The 24,379-nt window shown below is 40.6% G+C and overlaps 1 protein-coding gene across 3 annotated transcripts; it reads left to right on the forward strand.

Moving 5' to 3' along the window:
- The first annotated feature begins 2,217 nt into the window (after positions 1–2,217).
- LOC102206527 (immunoglobulin-like domain-containing receptor 2) lies at positions 2,218–22,014 on the forward strand. Of its 3 annotated transcripts, XM_005724117.1 has the most exons (10): positions 2,218–2,394; positions 5,485–5,871; positions 8,833–8,952; positions 14,594–14,650; positions 16,575–16,721; positions 16,839–17,006; positions 17,234–17,362; positions 17,720–18,065; positions 18,143–18,866; positions 20,229–22,014. In XM_005724117.1, exons 1-10 carry the CDS (start codon positions 2,349–2,351, stop codon positions 20,262–20,264), a joined length of 2,160 nt encoding a protein of 719 aa, XP_005724174.1. In that variant the 5' UTR covers positions 2,218–2,348; the 3' UTR covers positions 20,265–22,014. The 3 variants fall into 3 exon arrangements, with proteins under 3 accessions (XP_005724174.1, XP_005724176.1, XP_005724175.1); XM_005724119.1 differs by lacking the exon at positions 17,234–17,362; XM_005724118.1 differs by lacking the exon at positions 14,594–14,650.
- The last annotated feature ends 2,365 nt before the right edge of the window (positions 22,015–24,379 follow it).

Here is a 24,379-nt window from a genome sequence, read left to right on the forward strand (position 1 = left end):
TAGGTTCAGCTGCCTACACAGTTTAAAGGAACCTTCGAGGTACGCACTGAGGTTTTTTACATTTGACTTACAGTAGGAAGATAAGGGGCCCAGAGCACTGTCACTGTGTTTATTAACAATGTTGCCAAAAATGACAACTTCTGTTTTGTTTTTAATTCATTTAAAAAAATGTAAAGCCATCCAATGTTTAAAGTCATCAAGGCAACGTAATAACAGCTGAAGTGGGTCTGTCCCTGCTTTTAAAGTCAGATAGATCTGCAAGTCATCTGCAAAACAGTGAAATGAAAGGTTGTACCATGAAAAAACAGAGCCCAGAGGCAACATATACAGTGCAAACAGGGCAGGACCATGATTAAGAGGGGCTATTTTGGAGCTGTGGAGGCCCATGTTGTCATAAAAAGTCCTTCCAGATAAGTAGGGCCGAAACCCCTGGAGAGCAGACCCTTTTAGCCTAGCATACTCCAGCCATGATAGCAGGATTTCATGGTCGACCATGACAGAGGCTGCTGTCAGGTCCAACAACAAGAGGGCAGCAGAGCTGCCAGAATCCAGAGTTAAGAGAAAATAATTAAAAACCCTTAAAAGTGCTGTCTCAGTGCTGTGTAGTGATTTAAAACCAGACTGAAGCTTTTCAGAGATCAAGGTGTGTGGTATCGCAAGAAATTAGTTGGTTATATAAATATATGAGTATGCATAATAGTTATTATTCATAGATACCTACATCCTAAGTTCCTGTTATTCATCTGAAAGAAACAGAATGAGTGTGTCGTTACAATGATAATGCCAGGAGAGGCAGTATAGGTTCTGTGTTACATTTATGTTGTAAGAAAGTGGGAGAAGAGCGTGTCCTGTAGGAGGCAGTAAAAATGGACACTGATGTTCTGAACATGTACTGACAAGACGGTTCAGTAAACAAGTTGCAACCATACTCCATTGTAAGGCTCAGTAATTTTATTTTTATTTTTTGAAGATGCAACAAGGTGATTAATCAATCTTGATTAAGATCAAGGTGGGCCTGCAACTGTAAATAGATCACTTTCTCCAGAACTTTTGAGAGAAAGGGGGGTTTCGAAACTGGCCTGTAATTAGCCAGAACAGTTGGGTCCAGGCTGTGTTTTTAAGAAGAGAAATATAGCCTACTTAAAACATGACAGGACACACCTGTACCAAGGGAGGTGTTAATGAATTTCTTGTTTTTAATTCATTTTTAATTAATCTGTTAATTAATTAAAGGATTTAAAAGTACAATATAAACCAGCTAAGTAGTTTATCTCCCTATGTAGTGCTAACAATAATTAAAATATATCAGCGATAACAAAGTTGGGGAGTTTGAAGGGTGAAAGGGGGTTGATTAAGGAATCATGGCCGAGAGAAACACACATGGAGCGCTGTAGTAGGATGAACATATTAATGAATAAAACAATACCTTTGATTTCTAAACACTAGATGGCAACATAGAACCTCCCAAAAAGCTGTGTTCATCAGCTGATAACCAAAATAACCTGCACTTCCGTTGTTATCATTAAAGTGATTACTGAGCTTTTAACTAAGGGTGGGAAAGGGTGACATATTTTCAACAGCAACTTTAATTTTATTTTACTCACCGTGGTTAAGACTTCACTGCCGCCATCCATTGTTGCAGACGCTGGAAGGTACAACTGGGAGCCTGTGTAAAGCTGCACAACTGATAGTGAATATGGCAACATTTGAACTTCAGAATAAAATTACAATCGGTCAGTGGTGAAAATCTTCCCTCAGTAACATCTGAGAAGCCATGGAGGTGATCTGCTTTTTTATCTCAACACGTTTTACTTCAAAATCTCACAATATAAAACCGTTACAGGATATTAGATATTAAAAATATTGAGTGATTACAATACAACACCAGAATAATATATTTTGAAAAAGGTGGTTACTACTGAATATTTTGAATATTTATTATTATTTTTACATAACCTAAATACTGAGTGGAGTTTGGAACTTCGTCTGCAGTCGGTGAATAAATGTATAATGAACTGAAAATCTTGTCTAAAGTTATCATTTATTTAATGTAATGTAAATTTGTATTTATATAGTCATATAGAATGCTCTCCATGACACCCTGAGTAAACTAAAATAAATACACTACCGAAAAATGTTGGTTTATCTGGGCTTTTATTTTTCGAAAGCAGTTGCCGGAAGTCGTCTTATTTTGATAAACTTGCCGGAGGTCCCGCTTTTGTGGAGACGCCGTCCCGTTAAGTGCCAGTTAACTGGAGCCTGGATACGGATCAGGGGCAGGAAGGAGGCGAAGAGAAGGCGGCACTGGTCAGAAAACAGTTACGAAATTCAAGTCCAAGATTTGGAATATGTTGTCCTCCCATAAGTGCTGGATTGTTGCTGTTTTTCTGGCAGGTAAGAAAGAGGAGCATTAAAAAATTCCAATGTGATTCCCGTGCGTGTACAGCGCTGCAACAGGTTGTTAAACTGAGATTGGAGTAACGGTAACGTAGTCTTTGTGGATAAGTAAGGTGCCCTGCCTACTTTGTGGGATAATGACTCTATGTAGTGGGGGAGAATTAAGCATTTAGATGCAAACATTTCCCCTCACGTTAATAGTCACATCAGTTAACCTTTAACTTGGGTTTTAATGCTTGTAGGTCCGCTGAGCTAGCTGAGCTGCAGTCGACTGTTTGTGGGCTTCAGTCATGTGTGAATGATCCGACCAGAAGCTTTAAAGGAGGCTGTGGATTAGGAGGTCTAACATCAGACACGTTTACTGGGTCTAAATGAGAGAGAGAGAGAAATCCCTACAATACTTAAAAAAACAAACAACAAGTAAAAATGTTTACAAATGACAAGTAAAACTAGAAAACTGCAGTTCATCATTTTTATTTATGTCCTGATCCATGCAAAGTGACTGTAATCAGGAGTATGTGGAATATTCCATAAAACACCTACATTCTTTGTTACAGTTTATGTAACATGTTTATGAAATTTATAGTGCTATATAGACACACTGGAGCTGCCAGCTATAAGTAAATGTTATGTGCTTTAAAGTTGTTTTTTAAAGTGCTATCTTTAATCAAACCGACATATATATTAATTATATTAATTAGGGGTACCAACATTATTGACTATGACTGAAGAACAGCTCTGAAAGAGTAATGGCAAATCATTTAAGAAGCAGATTTACAGATTTTTAAGTGCCACATGTTTTCATCCGATTCTTTTCACATGAAGGCAACACGTTTGACCGACAGCAGGACAAAACATTTGCTAGCCACTCCCATCTCCTCAGTACTAATATCCAAAACACAGAGCCCCTCCTCTGACTTTTATTTTCTCATCTGGAACAAGAACGGCTCTGAAAACTTAATAAAGCCAGGATGGCCCCACAGTCTGTGATCCCGGAAAGAGCTGACTTGTGGGTTTGTTTGTTTTTGGGCTCCAGTTCTTAGAAATCAGAGCGAGGTTCCCACCTGAGGAATTTATGTTTCAGCAGACTTTAGTTTGAGTCAATTCATTGCTTCATTTATTTAAAAACCTAAGACTTTTACCTGAAAATATGAGCTGATGATACTAATAATAAAAATAAATTAGAGGACAACTTCAAATATTCAGTGTACAGGTATTTAAAACAAAGAAAATAATCATTTTAAATCTGATAAACCAGAATATCTTTCGCATAATTGAATTAATGGTAAATACATGTAAATAATGTGTCATTTGATTTTTGGTTGATCAGCTAACCAAGTGGTCCCCAAGCATTTTGCAGCATGCTGAACTTCTGAATCCAAAAAAGTCCATATCAGTCAGCTGACTAATTGTTCCTGTTGTACTAAATAATGTAAAGTAATGAAAATAATGTAAATAAATTGTACTAAGCCATTGTTTAACATTAGAAATCTCAAAGTTCTCCAAAACCACAGTAGATAAATCAAATCAATATTTGGTGTGACCTCCCTTTGCCTATAAAACAGCATCAGTTCTACGTACACTTGCACACAGTTTTTGAAGGAACTTGGCTGGTAGGTTGCTCCAAACATTTTGGACTAACCACAGATCTTCTGTGGATGCAGATACACAAAGAGACATCCTTCTGTCTCTTCATGTAATCCCAGACACACTCAATGGTGTTGAGATCAGGGCTCTGAAGGGGCCATACCATCATTTCCAGCACTTCTTGTTCTTCTTGACGCTGAAGATAGTTCTTAATGACTTTGGCTGAATGTTTGAGGTCGTGGTCCTGCTGCAGAATACATTTGGGGCCAATGAACAAAAATGTATATTTCTGAAAGCATTCTTTGTTTACAGCATTTTTTCACACCTGCCTAAAACTTTGCGCAGTACTAATAGATTATTCTGTTGTATTCTCTTCCAAACTGAGCGATCTTTACACACAACAGCTTTCACAAGGGTGGTATGCTTTAATTGAGCTTCAAAAGATATATGTGGGTATGTTGGAACTCTGGTATAATATGAACATTTGTGTAGTGTTTCTGTTGCAGTTGTTACACTGCTAGTAAACACAACACCGCGCTTGCCCTTGCTGTAGCTTGTTGCATTTTGGATAAATTCACTCAGCTCTCTCCCTCAGGAGTGGGCGTGCTTCATTCTCAGTAACAGAATGAAAATAAAAGGGCCTGGTCTTGATTAAGCCAAGTCCCCTCCCTCTTCATTCCTACCTCTGCCCTTCTTCGCCGTTCCAGTCCTCCCACAGCTTAGCTTGACACATATACACAAATGCGCACATATGTTCCTGGGCGTGTGTGTGTGTGTGTGTTTTATTTCACATGACTACCTCTCCTGTGTAATGTTGTTAGTGGAGTGTCGATCCCAGGCCCACCTTCATCATGTGACCCTGAGTAGCACAGCTTCAGATGCCCCACAGCAACATCAGGCCAGCTCAGAGTCAGATTTCACTGAGCTGAAGCAACTCAAACCAACACACACGCTGCTTCATTTCATTACAGCTAAAGGAGGAAAGAATTCTGCTGGTATATCTAGATGACGTCATTCACCATCCTCTGGTAGCATGTTTTTCAGATATTTTTAAACTCTGCAAACAGGAGCAGGTGTCTCTTCAGGGCTCTATTCAGTATCTGAATCATTGTGTTGCTGTCTGCAGTGGTATTCCTAAAATAGTGAGGAGGAAAAACTATCTTTTAACAGAAGAATCCTCTAGCAGACCCAGGCTCAGGGTTCCATTTGCCATGGCTGACAGAGTAAATTGGACAAAATGTAACAACATTGTAGTAGCACACTGGGGGAGTGAAACGAGGTGAGTGGAGAAGAAGTGCTTAGTGGTCTCACGTGAATTCCCACATTACAGCCTAACTGTAAGCTTAACCACAAAGGAAAGGTTTCAGTCTAATCTTAAAAGCAGAGGGAGCGTCTTCCTTCTGAATCCAAACCGGGAGCTGCTCTGCAGAGAGCTGTCAATGGATTGTTTTGAAGAACATCTCTCACACTTTACTAAGCCTTCATCATCTTCTCCCACAGGTGTCTTCCCTCCATCCAGCTCCGGCGTCCAAGTGTTTGTGAGAGACGAGAAGAAGTATGCTGTGCTGTTCCAGTCAGTGGTTCTGCCGTGCCAGTACACCACCGTGTCCTACCAAACCGCCGTGGTGCAGTGGGTCTACAAGTCGTACTGTCGTGACCGCACCAGGGATTCATTTAGCTTTCCCGACAACTTGGGCGGAGGTCTGGGTGGAGGAGGGCTGACAAGCGGAACGGGAGGAATCAGCAGAGGGTACGAGAAGGGGATGACAGCCAGCTACCTCGACTGCTCTGACAACAGTCGGACCGTCCGAACTGTGGCTTCCATCTCTGGTTCCTCAGTCACATTGTCAGAGTACTACAAGAACAGAGACATCTCCATCATTAACAGTAAGCGTCTGTGGCACTACCTATGGTTGTGTTTTATTTTCTAAGATACATTCAGGTCATACAGCAGCACTTTTTTGTGGCATAACAGGCTGAAATTGAGATCACCAGCATTATAAAAGGAATTACAGCACGCTTGCTTGCAATTGGCAAGGGCTGCAAAGGTAAAATAATGTCTGAACAATATTTTCAGCATCACAGATTTCCCTCAGTGCATTGATTCAGTCTTATGTTCTTCTTTCTTGTTTTGCCAAGCCTGGCAAGGTTCATAAAACCCACAGCTTGGGCACAGGCTCACCTTTCTCCCAGATTCCTTAATACCTAAATATCCAAAAGGAACAAGTCAGATGCTGCAACATGTGGAGTCTATTAACCTGTTGCTAAAATCGGCATACTTTTTAACACTTTCAGTTGTTCTGAGTGTGAATACTTTTTCAAAACCATCTTTTCAGAGATCAGCAGAGATGTAAAATACATATATAAATATCTGAACGCCGTGTATACAGGATTGTGTGTAGTTGTGTGTGCCTGTATGTGTGTGTTCTTGTTGAATACAGAGAGGTAGTCTTGTGTGCCAGCCTCAGATTTATGAAGCTTCTTGAAGAACTGGCCTTCTCTTCACGAGCCAGGGCTACAGACAAAAGAAATGGTTTTCACGCTGTTCACTTATTCACTCTGACCTCTGACTCCTCCCTCTGATGTACCTCAATGTCCCGCCTTTAGTTTCACTCTCTTGATCACTGGACATCCCACCCTACCAACAGTCACTTCTCTCAGTGTAAGGCTCTTTGAGTTCTCTTCTTCTCTTCTTGCCTCTTTCTGTCCCCACTCCACCTCCGATCATGAAACAGGTCAGTGTTGTAAATGGACAAAAAAAGTGAAAAATTTCAACCTTGTTGCCTTTGGAGACGCCCAGTCATCCATTCCCATGTAATCCTATTCAGGGTCCCAGGGAGGTTGGAGTCTGTGCCAGCATGGACTGGGTAGGGGGTGTTCTGCTAACTAAATGGCGTACATGGTACGCACACAGTCTAAAGGAAATTATAACATACTCTGAAGACAGCAAGAATTAAAAGAAAAGAAAAGGAGATGTAGTTTTAAATGAAAAAAAGTAGTATTAAGTAGTAAAAGTGGATTGTATTCCAGACTGGTGGCAGCTTGTCTCTCCTCCCCTTCCTCAGTTAGCAGGAAAAGGAAGTGAATTATACAACCCATTTCCTGTCTGTATTTATATGTCAACCTCCTCACAATAGAATCATTGGACCAACATTGTCTTTTATTTTGACTCCTGAGCCAAATGGAGCAAAGTCTGCAAGCTAGTCATGTTTATGCACATGGCTCTCCCTCTTTACATCATATCACCATCATATTACATCTTACACCAAACCCACCCTCTTATTTGGTGTTCTAGCTAAGCGCCGTGAATTTCCTCAACTGTGACAATGGACAATGACATGTTCCTTTTATCACTAGATTTCTATATGTAACATACAATCACTGTTTTTTTTATTAGGTACACCTTGCTGTGCTGGGTTGGACCCACTTTGCCTTAATTCTTTGTGGCATAGATTCAGCAGGTTTCTAGAAACATCTCCCATTCCACTGAATTGAGATCTGGTGACTGTGGAGGCCATTGTCATGTTTAAGAAACCACTTATTATATATTTGAGCTTGTTGACATGGTACATCATCCTGTGGGAAACAGCCATCAGAAGATGGGTACATTGTAGTCATAAATGGTCAGCAGCAATACTCATGTTGGCTGTGGGGTTTAAATAATGCTTGGGTGGTACTGAGGGGCCCAAAGTGTGCCAAGAAAACATCCCCATATCATTATACCATTACCACCAACCTGTACTGTAATATATCTATATATACAGTATTATAGATATCTGTATACCTATATTATTGCTAATATATATTTGTGATATATCTATAGTATGGCTAAAGCTTCTGGATGGATGCAAACTGCATTTCGTTGCCTTGCACCTGTGACATGTGCAATGACAATAAATTCTATTCTATTCTACTGTTGATGCAATCCAGGATGCAGCCATGCAGCAGTGTTGTTTATGCCAAATTGTGATTGCTACCATCTGAATGTGGTAGAGAAATTGACAATAAGCAATCTTTTTCCAATCTTACTGTTCAACTGAAAACGTTACGTCCAAATGAACAGAATCAACTTTTTGGGATTTCCTTACCTGGATGATTGAGCATGCATCGAGACATTAAATCACCTCTCTTTCCCACTGAGTTGTCTTCATACCTAAATGCACTGAGCTGCTGCTGTGTTATTGGCTGATTTCTTAGTTTTGTAACAAGAAGTTTAACAGTTCTACAAAATAACGTGGCTAGTGAGTGTAGACGATTAGCTTGGACCTTTAAATCCGAACTGTATTTTGCTCTTTTAATGGGATTTTCAAATATGCTAAATGACATTTTTCTGAATCCTTTCACAGTCATGGAAACATAAAAACAAATAACTTCATACATTATCCTGAGCTCACAGACAATATACTGAAAAACCTAACTAGCCTACACATATCCCTGAACTACTTTGCTACGCAGACTGTGAGACCGGCCTTATTGCCCAACATCAGTGGCCACTTCACTAAGAGACCATTAAGTGGCTGAATGGAAACAAACCTGCTGCCAGGCTCTGAGATCTTATTGAAAGCTTTTCCACAATGGCAGTTAGCCTAATTAATGCTTGTGGTATTCAATGAGATGTTTTATCGGTGTAATGTGTGTAGTACTTTGTATCTGAGTCTTTGAACTTTGTAGAAATGCAAACAAACAGGGAAGATTTATTCAGGGTAATAATTCCAACCATGCATTATTCACGTGCTTTTGAAAGTCATGCTTTATTATTATTATTATTATTATTATTATTATTATTTTTGATTCCAGAGTGCCAAAAATTGTAAGACACTCGTTTTTCTTTTAACTCCCCCAATTCAGAGGCTGACCTGAGGATAGGAGAGGTCCAGTGGGGAGACAGTGGAGTATACATCTGCAAAGTGGTCATATCTGATGATCTGGAGGGACAGAACGAAGCGTCTGTGGAGCTTTTGGTTCTTGGTGAGTTGCTTGTAATTTACATGGAATTTTTAAATGAAAGATAAGAACTTGCAGTCAAAACTAAGAAGTGTCATAATTATTGATGTAACCTGCAAATATATGTAGCTTGTAAATCAACTGAAACACTGTGTTAAAAGTCATTGATTTCACAGAAATGTGTACAATGTTAGACTTAAACTAAGTCCTTCAGCGTCACTGTGTGTCTGCACACGTGTGTATTTTGAATGTATCAGTAGGGTGTTGTGTTACAGTAACAGTGTACTTGTCTTTGTTCACTTACATGTTACCAGAGAAACTGTTGAGAGGCTATGTAGCTCTTGGTGCCTTAAAACACTCAGGCTGAACTTTTGTTAGGCTGCCACTCAAAGACTTATGTGTATGCACAAAAGGACACAGTCTCTCTCACACACACTCACACATACACAGAGGTAATCAGCAGTAAGCTTTTACAGTTTCCCCTTGATAGAGTGAATTCCACTCCATAGTTGTGTTACAGGTTCCATAACTGTGAGTTTTCACCCTGATGTGATAGACCCTAAATCCACCATGGTGCTAAAATGCTATATTTTCTGGTTTTAGTGTAGCTAATATGGCATGTGAAGCGCTTCTTGTGTCTCCATAACAACAGTTGAGGCCACAGTGAATGGCTGAGGGGATCTTTTGTCTTTTGAGCAAATGGGTTCACAGCAAAGAAGACAGGGAAGATTTAATGATGTGGAGGAGGGTCGGCAGAGCACAGTGATAGACAATAGATGAGGGTGATGCTAATGTGGGCCTTTGAGAGCTCAATCCTGCAGCCGAACAGTCTGGTTTTAAATTTACAGTCAGAATACTGATACAAAATTTTCATTAAAAAACAAAATGCACAGAGAGAAAAGAATTCAACAATTTTCTGCTGCTTTTCTGGGTCAGCTAGACTTGCCTCTTTTGGTCAAGCTCTGCTAGTCCACGTTTCTCATGTGGTCTCTTTTGGGACTTTGATATTGGTTTCATTTTTCAGTTCCAGATGTTATCATTGGGCAAGGACGTGTTAGCTAACATTAGCTAACATCTGAATTAAAATATTGTGTTGATATTTGTAGTTTTCCCCCTTCAGATAAATTTTGACCAGACAGGTTTCATTAGATAATACAGGCTTTTCTGACTAGTGTTGGCTTACCCGCTAACACAGATAAATTCTCTGATACCCGCAGCCGGCTTGCTCACTAACGTTGTTGCTGGCAATCCACTATCTAAAGCCATGCCAGTACTACTTTTGTCATTTTTTTCTAAAGAATTTGTGTTGTACTGGGAATCAACCACTTCACTGATTAGTGAACTCTATTTTAGAACTGCTGTCAGCTTAAGAGCAGCAGAGAAGGAACGAGGTGAGACACTGGGTATAAAGTATAAGTGTCACATGGTTGGATTTTTGCACAAAGTCCAGCCTCCATCCTTAAAAAAGAATTCAAATTCAAATTCAAATTTTATTTGTCACACACACACAACCATACACAGTATGACATGGGGGTGAAATGCTTGTAGCTGTACAATGCCCGACCATTAAATGACAGAAGAAAAGTTTTACAATATTTACAATTTACTACAAAAATTTACAAATTAACTTAGGAATTTACAGTAAAGAATGTGCAAATAGCAGAAGAGATTATAAAGATAAGGATTATAAATTATAGGAATTATAGGATTATAGGAAATGTGTGGTGGTGCGTGTGGTGACGTGTGTGAGAGTCCAGTCTTATAGTGACGTGTTTGGGAGAGTCCAGTCCTACACCTGGTTCAGGGCCCGAATAGCCTGGGGGAAGAAGCTCCTCCTCATTCTCTCTGTTTTGGCCTTAAGGGAGCGGAAGCGCTTCCCAGACCTCAACAGTGAGAAGAGTCCATTGTTGGGATGGGAGAGGTCCATCATAATCTTCCTAGCTTTGGACTTGCACCGCTTGGTGTAGATGGACAGCAGGTCAGGGAGCTCTGATTGAATGATGCGTTCGGCTGAGCGCTCCACTCTTTGCAGATCTCGTCTGTCCTGCTCGGTGCTGTTCCCAAACCAGGTGCAGATGTTTGCCGTCAGGACGCTCTCGATGGTGCAGGAGTAGAAGTTCTTGAGCACCTTCAGTGGCAGATGGAAGTCTCTAAGTCTTCTGAGGAAGAAGAGACGCTGACGGGCTTTCTTAACCAGGGTGTTGATGTGACAGGACCATGACAGGTCCTGAGTGATGTGGACACCCAGGTATCGGAAACTGTCCACTCTCTCCACTGGCGTGCCACTGATGATGAGGGGTTTGTAATTCCTCGCCTGCTTTGTAGTGAAGTCCACGATCAGCTCCTTAGTCTTGCTGATGTTTAGGAGGAGGTTATTCTCCTGACACCAGGTCTCCAGGTTCCTAATCTCCTCCAGGTAGGCCGTCTCGATGTTGTCGGAGATCAGGCCCACAACAGCAGTGTCGTCAGCAAACTTGACAATGGAGGTGGTGTCGGATGTGGCTACACAGTCATAAGTGTACAGTGAGTACAGCAGGGGGCTTAAAACACAGCCCTGAGGCACTCCAGTGCTGAGTGAGATGGAGGGGGAGACTTGTTTTCCCACCCTCACTGATTGGGGTCTGTCTGTGAGGAAGTTGAGGATCCACTGACACAGTGATGAGCTGAGTCCTAGATCCGTCAACTTGGTGAAAAGCTTAGAGGGAATTATTGAAGAAATCAGTCCATAGACTATAAAAGGCAACTGAGAGGGTTAGGAAAGGTAGATATACAGTCTATTTGGATATTTACAAAAATAGCATCTAAGAAATTCACAGTGCACATTTACGATGGAGTATTAGGTCACATTAGAAAAAAAAAAAGGAAAATCTATTTTGAGAAAAAAGTCGAGATGTGAAGATTACAGTTGTTGTTTCAAGACAAACTGCTGCGGTTGCTATACCCGCTGAGTTAGTGAAATCGTACTTCAGAATTGGTTTCAGTAAAAGGAAGGAAAGAATTTCTCTTTTACCTCATAAACACAGTGTGATGATCAGTATAAGGACATTGAAAAGATGATCAGTAATATTTAATGGCCTAAAATGCAAAGATTTGAATTATTTTATTGTATCTAGTTTATACATATTAATGGAAAATTCTAGATACATGGTTAGTGTGATAGACTGATCTCTTGAAACTGTTCAGACAAGTTTGATTTAACCCTGACTATAAGCCTACAGGAAGGAAGGGCTCAATATTGTCTGGTTTTAGTGTGTGAAAACAGCCCCAACATATAGTCTCACTTTCCCCATACATTTAATCTCTGAAGGAGATGTATATATGGCTTTGTTAAACGGCACCTATCAGGATCGCATGTAGGGTCAAGTATGCAATCCCTGCATATCTGAAAGAAAACCTTGGTTTGTCACCAGTCTTCGGGCAAATTCAGGATTTAGTAGAAGCTGGACAAGTGCTATGCTTCAACAGCATGAGAATCACAGAAGACAGCAGCAGATAAAAACAAAAATTGCAGCGGTCTGAAGTAAAGCAATATAAATGTCGACATCGTTTTTAAATGCAATAACCTTAATAGGTTTTTTCTGTTTTCAAATCCAGCAAAGAACATGTATAGCCTACTAGAAAGATATTAAATAAGGTATGTGCACTGTCAGCTAGAATCAGGCCAAAGTAGTCCAGCTTGCACCCTTTCCAAACTGTTTTTTTATACTTACCACTCCTTTCCTCTCTTTGCCAGAATGACACACTCAGCAGCAAAATACCAGTGCTTGTTTGTATCACACACTCATATGCTGGCTTTTTCACTTGCGCACCCAAACCAAACACATTCACACACATTTCTGCACCAGCTCGTGACACAGTTCCTCTCATGTAACATGTTGTATTCAGACATTTGTTTGACTTCTTCTTTAAAAATGTGTTAAGGAACATTTGAGAAATTTAAAAAACAACTAGTAAACTAGTATTTATTTTTTTATCTTGATATGACTTTGAGTGACTGAATGTAGTGTAAAGCGCTTTGGGGTCCTTAGGGACTGACTAAAGCGCTATACAAATGCAGGCCATTTACCATTTACTTTAATCTGTCTAACCCTAAACTTAGGGTTAGACAGATTAAAATGATCTAAAATCGATTCAGTGCAATTCAATTTTATTTGTATAGCACCAAATCACAGCAATAGACATGTCAAGGTGCTTTACATTGTAAGATCCCTACAATAAATTGAAGAGAAACCCACCTCAAATGACCCCTTATGAGCAAGTACTTGGCGACAGTGGGAAGAAAAAAAACCCTTTTAACAGGAAGAAAACGCCAGTGGGACCAGGCTCAGGGTAGGCAGCCATCTGCTGTGACTGGTTGGGGGTGAGGGGAGGAAGACAAAAGGCACAAACTCTATATGTAATATTATCGACAACACATCAGCCTTAACATGCATCACCAAGCACACTGCCATTTTAGTGGAAAACATTAAATTAAATAAAGAGTAAAATTGTGCAGTTAGGCATCTAATGTATGTCTTTATTTCACCCCAATAAACAGTGCTAATAAAGCTGGCCTGGGATTAATGTAATTATTAAGTTCTTGGAAGAAAACTTTTGCTTAATAGGTAAATTGTTTCCAAAATGTTACAAACAGCATAAGAAAAGTAACTGTATAAATAGGAATCAGTAAAAGAAGAGCCATCTGGAGTTCAGATTTTAGACGACCTCAACAGCCAATCTTCACCATTTGGTTGACCTGAATAGTTGGAGTAGTTTGGCATTTCAGGAAATACTTCAATATTTCAGGTGCATCTTTCAGCACTATGAATGAAGATATTTATAGTTCTTGAAGCTAAAAGCTACGTGATACACTTGACCTTTCTCTAGTAACTTTTGTCGGCTTCTATAAAAACAAAGTCTCATTGACTTGGCAGCTATAGTGATGAGACTCGTTCAAACTCCAGTCTTTTTTTCAGCAGTCAGACAATCAATCTTCTAATCAGTTGATTTGAAATGTTTCTAGAGCAGGGACCATAAACTGTACGCCGAGGGCCACATACAGCCCACTTTGATCTTAAGTGTGTCAGATCAGTAAAACTTCCATTTCTGTCAGTGTAAAGATGTTTAACTACATATTTAATCCCTGAGATCTAAGAAAAAGACATGTCATTTTAATAGTAAATCTCAGCTTTTCACCATAACAATAAATGCTGGTGATGTGTAACAAAGTTGAAGCTCTGGTAGCTCTTTTCTGTCATTTAATTGTTTATCTTTGCTACTTTGGTGTGATATGAAAAGCCGTGGGGAAAGTTTATATCACTAATAGAGGCTGGAAAACATTAAAAATACAGTTTAAAGTAAAAGATTTGGATCTTCCTTCCTATTTTCGAAAGTTGTCTCGTGGACTGGATTGTTGTCTCTGCCAGACCAATTCAGACCCCTAGGCCTTATGTTTGACACCCCTGTTCCAGTGAAAAACCACAATGTCCTCTCATGCATGCTGTTTATCTGTCTATTTTCATTCCTTCTTCGTATTTTGCTCTGTCTTTCTCTTAAATCACTTTTAATGCATGCATGCTGCTACTGCAATAACTTTCTTTGAATCAGTCATTTCAGTTTATATCAACTCCATTGCTTCTCCTCTCTCTTTTCCAATCTCCTCTCGTCCACTGTGCTCTCTCTCCAGGTTTCTCAGGTGTTCCTGAAGACCTCCTGCCAGACTTTGATTTGAAGATAATGCCAGGTAGGGGCTTAGTGCATTCCCCCCCTGCACCTGCTTTCTTTCATTCATACTAACACTGCTGACTGCTCAGACTATGAATATAGGAACTATGTAGATGGGTTTAAGAATAAAAAAAAGATCACTTTTTACACCATGTTCAGTGGTTCCTGTGCTAATACTGCCTGTAACACTGTCTAACCCAGTGACTGTTTTCTACAGTCAATGGTCTAACCTGTTCTTCACCCACAACATCTAATAATGCAGCAAGTGCTGGTGATTCACCTTCTTTTAACTCAGAGACTCATCCACACCCATCAAGTAATGAGCTGGTCGTTGCTCCCACTAAGATGAGCTGCTCTGGAAAACAGCTATTATGGTCATTAAAGTTATTTGTGGTTGTGGTCAGCAAGTATTCCCACACCATTCGGATAATATCCAGTCAAAAACACAGTAATCTAAAGGAGAGGAGGGCTTTATGATGCATCGGATTCTTTTGTATAAATGTATAAATGTGCAGATTGTATGGAAGCAACTCCCAGCATGACTTGCTGTCCACGATGACTCCCACAGTGTGCGTGTGTGTATCTGTGCGTGTGTTAAGGAGTCATTACGGTTCCAAACGATATCACATAACAAGCAATTTGGTGGTAGCAGCCAAGCGTTCAGTAAACTGTCCTTTTCCTTCCTGTAGCAAAAACAGGTTTCCTGCACATGAGTGTGTGTTTTCTTCTGGTGTCCTTTAGTTTGTTGGTATGAGAGAAAACATCTTTAGTTTTATATTGTTAAAGACTTCCTTATCTGCGCTCGCCTTCCCTTTCCTTTGCCTTCCCCCCAGACAGATACATGTAGGTTATCTCTTGTACTCACTTTATCCTTCTCTCCAAAGCTGTGGTATTTAATAACAGTTTGTACAATCATTCCTTTTTCCTGTAACTCATATTCCAACTAAGATGTCATTTGTTCCCATTTTCCTATCCAAAAACAACCCGACAAGGTTAATAAGTGCAAGAAAATCGACGAAATCTACGAGGGGACATAAACTTGCAGCTTTCCAGCCTTTTCTTCCTTTGTGATGTCCCAGTGCGCTCCAGTTCACTTTTCCTTTTTCCTGCTTTGACAGGAAATACATCACATTAAAAAATGGTAGAATTAAATCAGGCTACACACAAAGTCATAGATGTCAGTGTTTTACCTTATAGAGAAATGCTGCTTTAGTGATTCAAATAAATCTGTTAGCATGACTCCTTGGCCTGCAGTTGTGATGAATAAAAGTGTTAAATAAAATAAAAGTTCTGAATCTTCTGGTAGCTCACTGGTCAGACTGTCCTGTAATTATAAAACAGAGTTCTGTTAATTCACAACAAATGTTTTTGTCTTACCGAACAAACCTCCCCTGCCATTTCTAGATACAAAGTAAGTAGATACTAAAAAAACAAAACCCTTTCTGTCATTTAATTGTTTTTCTGTTACTTAGTTACTTTGGTGAAGTATGAATGTAGCCAAAGCTGAGCTAAGAAAACAGTTGAAAGTCCAATATGTATGCTCTCTTTCACATTTACCAAAGCCATGCACTGGGGCTGGATTGGAGCCTGTGCTGAGCCAATTTTAGTCCCTACCTTTTTTGACACCCCTGCTTTAGAGATTATATAAACACGGATGAAGAATAAAGGTTGCTGCTGATAATAACATTTTTAGCCTTCAGTTTCTCTCAGCGTTACATTTTACGGCCATTGTGTTTATGAGCAGGCTGCTTGAACTGTTTTACACTACTTTTTCATTTTTAAAGGTTTTTTGTGTTTTGTTTTTACTCATTATTTTTCACGTGGCATTCTCAGAATACAGTATGGCTCCAGAATGATCAAATGAACCTGATCCTGTATCAGTGTGCTGTGTAGGACATACGTATTTATTTATGTGCAGGATTTTGTGCTGTGTGTGCTTGTAGAGTGGGTGTTTGTGGTGGCAGTGGCACTTGGCAGTGTGTTATTCCTGCTCTTGATTGGAGTTTGTTGGTGTCAGTGTTGCCCTCACTCCTGCTGCTGCTACGTCAGCTGCTGGTGCTGCCCCGACACGTGCTGCTGCCCCAGACACTGTGAGTATGAACACACACTCAGAAATGCACAGGTTTGTGCTCGGAGAACTGACGCATGTCTGAACAAGATTATATTTTGCTTTTTTTTTCCTTCTTCTTCTTCTTTTTTTCTTTAAGTGTATGAGGCAGGAAAAGGTATAAAGACAACCACCTCCTCACCTCAGACACCTCCCTACCCACCGTATTTCGTCTCTGGTGTCCCAACCATGGTCCCAATTGCTCCTCCCTCTCTGGTGGACAAGATATCTTCAGTCCCCAGCTCAGATGGGACCCTACTCACAGCAGGTGGGGACTTACTCCTGATTACCTGATTGCCATGTGTTAACTATATTTTTTGTCAGTTGAGCTAGAAAAAAAGGTTAAAAGAAAAGTAGTCAGCCCGAATGTCCCTGTGATAAACTATTTGTTATTTGTTCAGTTTATGGTAAAGTAGAAAAACACCAGTATGGTCCTCAAACTAATAAAACACACATCCAAGTTCCCTTTCTGATGACTCGAGTGTGTATCTGCAGTGCCCTTGCACGCTGTAGGGGTTCCCTACCGCGTGCCTTCACCTCAGGATCAGGATTCTCTCAGGGTGCTGCAGTATGTAGAGAAGCAGCTGGCTCACTTCAACCCTGCCAGGTCCACCAGCCACCAGTGTAAGCCTCATAAACCTGCTCTGTGGCTTTACTGTACTACTAAAGTGTTCTGATGCTGTCTGCAGCTTTGGTAGTGCCTTTTATTTGTTTTTGTCTTCTCTTGGCATGACTCCCTGCACTCAGCAAATCTGCCTTCTGAATTTCCTCTAGTCTGGATGTTATCTAGTTGCCGTTTTGCATGCCTACTTCCCTGAAAGTGTATTTTTTTTAATGACTCTCACTTCACACTTAAGGCAGCTTCTTTAAAACCTTGATGTTCTTCATCGGCAGGGTCTTGTTCTGGGAGAAGGGCGCTTTTAATTCATTTTTTGGCAGGTGTTACTTATTTGATTAATTCATTAATTTTGTTCTATCTAGCCTGTGCCCTGTCTGAACTGAGCTCCCTCCATGAGGGAGAAAGCGGCTTCCGCCAAACATATCGCAACATCCAGAAGAACGCTCTGCCAGCCATCCCCGATCATGACACTCAGCCTGAACCTCAGCGCTACCGTGAAAACCGCAGTCCGGAGCCACAGAGTTACCGCGATAATCCCCCATCTCCCCACCATTATCATGATGACCCTGACCCAGAGCCTCGCCACGTACGGGACGAGCCTCTTCCTCCGCGCCGATACAGCGATGACCCTCCATCTTCGTCTCAGTCGCGCAGGCCCGGACGGAATCAGCGGCAGCAAAACCACAACAATGAGGAAAACCACAACAGGTGGAGGACTGTCTGAATACACAGAATGCCTTATGCAGAGATACAGGCGTACACTTAACTCATGTCGTATTTTACAGGTGGAACCCTCGCTCTGAACATCTTCAAAGAAAAACATACCGAACTGCAGGGCGAACCGGCTCACTGGACGAGCTGGAGGAGTTTGCTGCTTGTTACAAGCAGAGAGGAGGCAGAGGGGCAGAGAGGAGGGACGAAGAACAGCGAGAGTATGAGATGGAGCATCTGGAGTACAGCCGATACCCTTCTCACCGAGTTGCCCCACCTCAGCATTATCACAGTAATGAAAATGAGGTTGAGGACATCAGCGACCGCGAAGAGCAACCCAGGCGGATCAAGAAAAACAGACATGACATCAGCCCACTACCTTCACCCAAAAAGAGGAGGGACACGTCAGATAGGGAGCGCACCGTCCCACCTCCTCCCACAGCAGGTCCACCTTCAACTTCTTCTCAAGAGAAGGACTATGATGCTACCTTCCTCAACAGCCTGCTGGAGCGTAAAGCTAAGTTACGAGGGGTTACCCAGGGGAGGACTGGGGCCCGGGGTGATGAAGATTCAGACACACCCTCGAAGAGCAGCCTGAAAAAGAGCAGCGGGGAATCCAGTCGGCACTGCAGTCGCTCACCTAGTAACAGGCCCGACGCAGATTTGCTGCCTCCTCACACGGAGACAGAGCGAGTAAGAACTGACAGGTCGTCACCAGGAAACACTCACTCCCCTCAGCCGCCCGTTCATTCCTTAGCGAGTCACAGAGAAGATCCCAGAAACAAGTCCAGGAAAGTGGTGAGTAACATCGTGAATTACTGGGATTGTATGCAAATTTAAGGATTTAAAGTATAGAGTATATATTCAATATATTTTCTTGGTACTGGTGTGTAATTAATGAAGATACAGACTAGAAAAATGATAACACTAGGCTAGCTTCAAATCACTAAACACCCAGTGCTGTATTTCCCCATTGTTTGAGGGTGTTTCCAATAACGTGCACTTGGCTAGGAGCCCACAAAACTGTTGAGGAACTCATGAGCTTAGAGATCCTGTACAATAGTTTGAGGACAAAGTGTCACGTTAACAAGGGCAGTCGAACACAGCAGCCACTTCATTCTATAAATAAAGAAATAATTGATCATTCTGGCTTTACGGATTAGGTTAAAGTTCTTTTCAGTTTCTAGAAAAAGTGAGCAGAGCTTCATTCTATAGCTATAGCTTTAGCTGCTTATCTTTGGTTAGCATCTTTAACATTTTCAGCTTGGTAAAAGTGAGGGTGTCTCATTCGGTTTGTTGTTACAAACGTTTTCGTGGTGGTTGTCCCCACGGTTTACTTTGGGAAACTTTGTGTCTTCGCTCACAATGAAGAACTCGCTAATAGCCACAACCCCATGCTAGCAAAGTTTGGCTGCTCATAGCGTATGGCTGGGAGTATGCTACCAACTATTTGTTCACCCTGCTGTGCGCCTGTTGCATTTGCAGAAAGTCTTGAAATGAGACACACTGTCTGACTCCGGTCCCTGGCTGGTCGATTTCTGCACCTCAAATAAAGCCAACAGTATCTAAAATATGCAGAAATTGCTAATGTGGACTTGCAACTTTTTAGGCCTCAAAGTTTCCGTGCGACCTGAACTTGAAGAAAGCTCTAGTTGAATTATACACAAAAGCTAATGTATTTTATAATTGAAAATACCTCATATTAAAATGTCTTCTTCAGGGAACTGGCTGGGAAAGAGTTGAAAAAAGGTTTGTAGGCCTGTAGTAAGTGTTGTTGTTGTACCTTTGGCAGGTCAGGTTCAGATGCTACCAGAATGAAAACTAGGTAGAAGATTCTGTTCTATCTCCAACTCCACTATAACAATAATAACTGGTTGTCTCCTTACTCACAAACCTGGGTCAAAATGTTATATCGTGTCAAAGACGTCTTCTACAAAACACATCGATTAAGAAGAGTCAGTGTTTTGACATCAAGGAAGGTCTTGAAACGAATCTTCAAGTGATCTCACAAAAGAGTTGAAGGCACTTTGTCCCAGGTTCCACTTCACCATAATAACCATGTTTGGCTAATGTCCACTCTCTCTTTACTGCCTCACACTGTTCAATAAGATATGCTGTGTTGTTGCTTTGATCATTTACACTTTTTTTTGTCCTCATCAGAGCACTCTCCTCAGCCGAGACTCCCTTATCGTCTGATGGACTTCAGTCTTCAGTACAGACTGAAAGCGTTGTGCAGCCTTGATGCTCTACAGGAACTGCTTGTCAGCTGATAAAAGATGACAAACTTGGATTCATAAAGATAACGTCAAGGACAGCAGACTGTGGGAGAGCTGAATCAGTACTGATGAGTGAAGACAAGGACAGCAGAGGCACCCGAGATTGTTACTCAGCTGCTTGTGATGTCATGGTGAAGTCACTGGCTGTGTGTTATGTGGACTAAGACTGAGCTAATGCGTGCAGGGAGTATGACCTGGACCGTTCCTGCGAGCAGTGTGCTGTTGGTCTCCCCTTGTTCCTGTCAGAAAAGGCTCTGAAGCAGAGAGATTTACGTTACACTTTCAGCACAATGCATGCATTCATTTCCATCTGATGAGTTACGTGAATGAAAAAGAACTGCTGTAGCATGACAACGGTATGACAGCACGGTTGTTGTAAAGGACCGCTGTGTCATTCTGTAGTATATTCAGGGACTAAGGCACCTTAGTCAGAAAGCTTCTGCAGCAGTAATCAGTATTACCAAATGTTTACGCTTATTTATTTTATGGGACAGTGGACATTAATGAAACGACAGTGTTTATGTGTCAGAGCTCAACAGCTATTGTGGATCCATCATCTGAATACAACTAAAATGACCAAAGGAGGTAAAGCTTTTTCTACTTAAAATAAGGATAAAAATAGGAGAAATAAGACAGTGCTGACAATGTGACACGGCACCAGCAATCTGAAACAACACAAACAATTAAAGACTGTCAACAAGTTGCCCCGTAGTAGATCGAATGCAGAAGTGATGCTGACTAACAAATTCTTTAAACGCTTTAGCTTCCCTCTCATCAGAGCTGAGATAAACACACTGTTCAGCACCAAATCACTTAGAGGCACAGTTAGTGATTAGATGGTGGATATAGTGGAGGTTCTCAGAAGTTAGAGAGGAACAAAGCAGAGCTACACGAGAAGAATATCTGACATAAATTCCAAATGAATGGTAACTTGTGGTAACTTCGACTGATATAGTCACTTATACAAATGAGGTTTGTAATATAAGGTTTAATTCCACGTAGCAACATGTATCAGCTAGAAACGTCTGAATTGATTTAGTTTCGTATGTCTATTATTAAAAGTTTATAGCAACAGGATACCTCAGAATGGGCCTCTTGTAGATGGTTACAAATGTGAGCATTAAGCTGTCTGCATATAATCTGTAAATGACCTAATATGACAGAAATCTATGCATTTTAAACATTTTAAAATACCTGTTAAGTCTGGATAAAAAAAACGGTATTAAAAAGACAATGATTTTTCATCACTGTGTGAACGAAACGCCCTGAAAAGAAGTAGAAGCACCAGAAGAGGCCTAATGATCTGTTCCCAAACAGCAAAAGTATATTTTGACGGTGAGAAATAAGAAATGGTTTTGAAAATCAGTCATAACTGATAAAGCTGCACTGACGCAGCACTAAAGTGATGAAGGTGTGGACTAACCTATACTGACCTCTGACCCAAATATGACCCACATTTGCTGTAGCATTAGCAGCGGCGATGCAGTTAACCCCAGTGCAGTTTTGTAACATTATCACTAATGACGGGTATATATTTACATGATACATGCTAAAACATGATTCCCATCAAAATATTTTAATATACAACAGTACATGACAAACTGAAACTGTATGAAATTAGTGAAAAATTAGGGAATCGTTAATGACCCCCTCCCCTCGCAAAGAAAAACGACAACTTTTTTTTCCACTATATGAATCCCATTGGAAATTCCCCCCATATTAGTTTTAGAGATTTAATCATAGGTCAAGATTATTATGCGACAGTAACATTACTTTGTGGAGCTTTCCCTCCTCTAATAAAAACATGTTACAATTTATAACTAAAAGTTACATTTTGTATTGTCTGTAAACATTTAAAGGTATTGAACTGCAATTTGCCTTTGAACGATTTTTGTACCACACTTTTGTACGGAACTCTTTGTGCACGTGGTGTGTTTGTGTTTAAAATTTGTAAATGATCTTGTGTGTGTAAGCACTCAAGTGCGTACATAAGATGAAGTCTGTATTTCACCATAATTCAGCCATTGCTTATCAATGTTGAGTGAGCACTTAAACCAACTCAGTGTTATCAGCAGCCACACACTAAGCGTGCTTTATGGAACGGTCATATCAAATATTTTGTTCTAATATTACACTGTCCAGTAATTCATGGCTCCCATGTTGGTGACATCTGTGTAATTATTTTTTTAATGGTTGGTGAAAAATTCTCCCTTTGTTTTCTCTTGTGTTTGGTACAGACAACTCTGTGTGCGGGAGTTAGCAGGAGCGAGAGAGATGACTCTTTATTTTTCTGTTAAGGAGACAATGTGTGATTGCGTATGACTCATATCTTTGTTCATTGTTTTAATCACAGACTGCCTGTCTTGACTACACAGCTGGCTCGACACTCACATATCGGGTCTTCCAGCTAAGCCGCAGATATTGTCCCTGTTTGTCGCCGACATACCACATTTGTTATAATTGCAGACAATAGGTTGCTAAAGTGCCTAGTTGCAGGGTGGCAAACATTAAGGCCAGCAGTGTTTGACTACGCAGCAAAATAAAGTCCGCAGAAATAAAACTCCAGGGTTTATTGAAAGTTCAGATTATTTGTTTTAAACTGCAGAGACATCAGTGGAATGAGGGTGTTTCTCTTTCATGCTGCTTAGTATTTCTGTTGCGTCGGTATGCAGACCTTACTGCCTTTACTGTGTAATTGTAGTTTCTACTTACTTTTGTGGATAAATATTTTAAACCTTAACCAGAACGTTGAGATTATAAAATGTTGTCCATCTAAAAACATGTCTGTGTAAACAAACCAATAATAGCCATTTATTTGTTTCCATACTAATCAACACATCATCAAATCTATAATCCTGCATAAGAAATACTTTCATTGAAAGCTTTTTCTTTCTTTTTTTGGGTTTATTTTTGTTTGCGTGCCAAGCCGACGTCAGTGTGTTGCGATTTCTGTTATCTGGCCACACCTCCAAAGGGAAGGTTTAGCAGGTGAGGAGCAGCCAGTCAAAACAAAGGTGGCTTTTAAGGAGGGGCAGCCTTGGAGATCCAAGACAGGTAGAATTATGCTTAGTTTGCACTATTACACTTGTGTCCGTTTTCATTAGTATTTGCCTACAGAGAGGGGCTTTCAACCACTGCAGATATGTTCCCATTGAGTCCTCCAAAATCCCAGCTGCACATCGCTCAATCTAGATGAAGCACAAAAAGACCATCAAAGACCAAAAAAATAGAACATGAAGGGTACAAGCAGCGGCTGCTGTAGACACTTTTCACTTGTTGTATAACTTCATTCTTCACCATGGGTGGCTGATGGACCAACAACAGCACAAGCAAGATTAGCCCACTGACTGGTTGTACCACATATTTTTGATGCAGTTTGACTTTCTGCCCACAGACTGCCACCACTGAACCATAATGTTCCCATAACACTGTGATTGCTGCATAAAGGTTCAGTACAAATAAATAAATAAGAACTGAACAGTAGAACTACTCTGGGCCAAAGAATGAAATGTTCCCCTTCATGTCTAATTCTTTCTGATAAAGACTTAAAAAAGAAAAAGACTTACTTAAAAGTGGCCGTGTAGCACGTTTACATTACTGTTGCACTTTTACCCAAGTGAAAGATTTGGATACAATTTGTAATTACTTAAGATATTAATAGGAAGGAAATAATTCACTTTTTGAGCTATTATTCTGTGAGTTTATGTGAGCTCCTTCACTGCATGCTTGTGATGGGAGGGTTCAGTGACCACTCACAGCTTGTGAAATGTCAGGAATGCTGTTGAGCAACTCTCATCTGTAATGAAGCATGGCTGCAAAGGAATATGACATCAACATACGCCATGGATGGATCTTAAAGGTTTGGTGTGGATGGAAGTAATTAGCTACCAACTGTTTCTGGTCAAAAATCTTATGGCAATCAGTGGACTGTTTGGTTACTGTCAGTTAATTCTGATTAAACTGCAGATGTAGGTTAAACAAGTGGTAAACACCTAGAAATCTACCTGTTTAATCAATAGCATTTCAGTTATTTAG

Source organism: Pundamilia nyererei, unplaced genomic scaffold (assembly GCF_000239375.1).
Source record: "Pundamilia nyererei isolate P.nyererei 1_Seehausen unplaced genomic scaffold, PunNye1.0 scaffold00011, whole genome shotgun sequence".
Classification (NCBI taxonomy): Eukaryota; Metazoa; Chordata; class Actinopteri; order Cichliformes; family Cichlidae; genus Pundamilia; species Pundamilia nyererei.

Bases quoted from the DNA above. Each gene is read 5' to 3' on its own strand.
- LOC102206527 (XM_005724117.1), top strand. From the start codon at position 2,349: ATGTTGTCCTCCCATAAGTGCTGGATTGTTGCTGTTTTTCTGGCAG. The intron at 5,872-8,832 runs GTAAGCGTCTGT...CCCCCAATTCAG, and splicing joins AGACATCTCCATCATTAACA to AGGCTGACCTGAGGATAGGA. The intron at 18,066-18,142 runs GTGGAGGACTGT...CGTATTTTACAG, and splicing joins AATGAGGAAAACCACAACAG to GTGGAACCCTCGCTCTGAAC.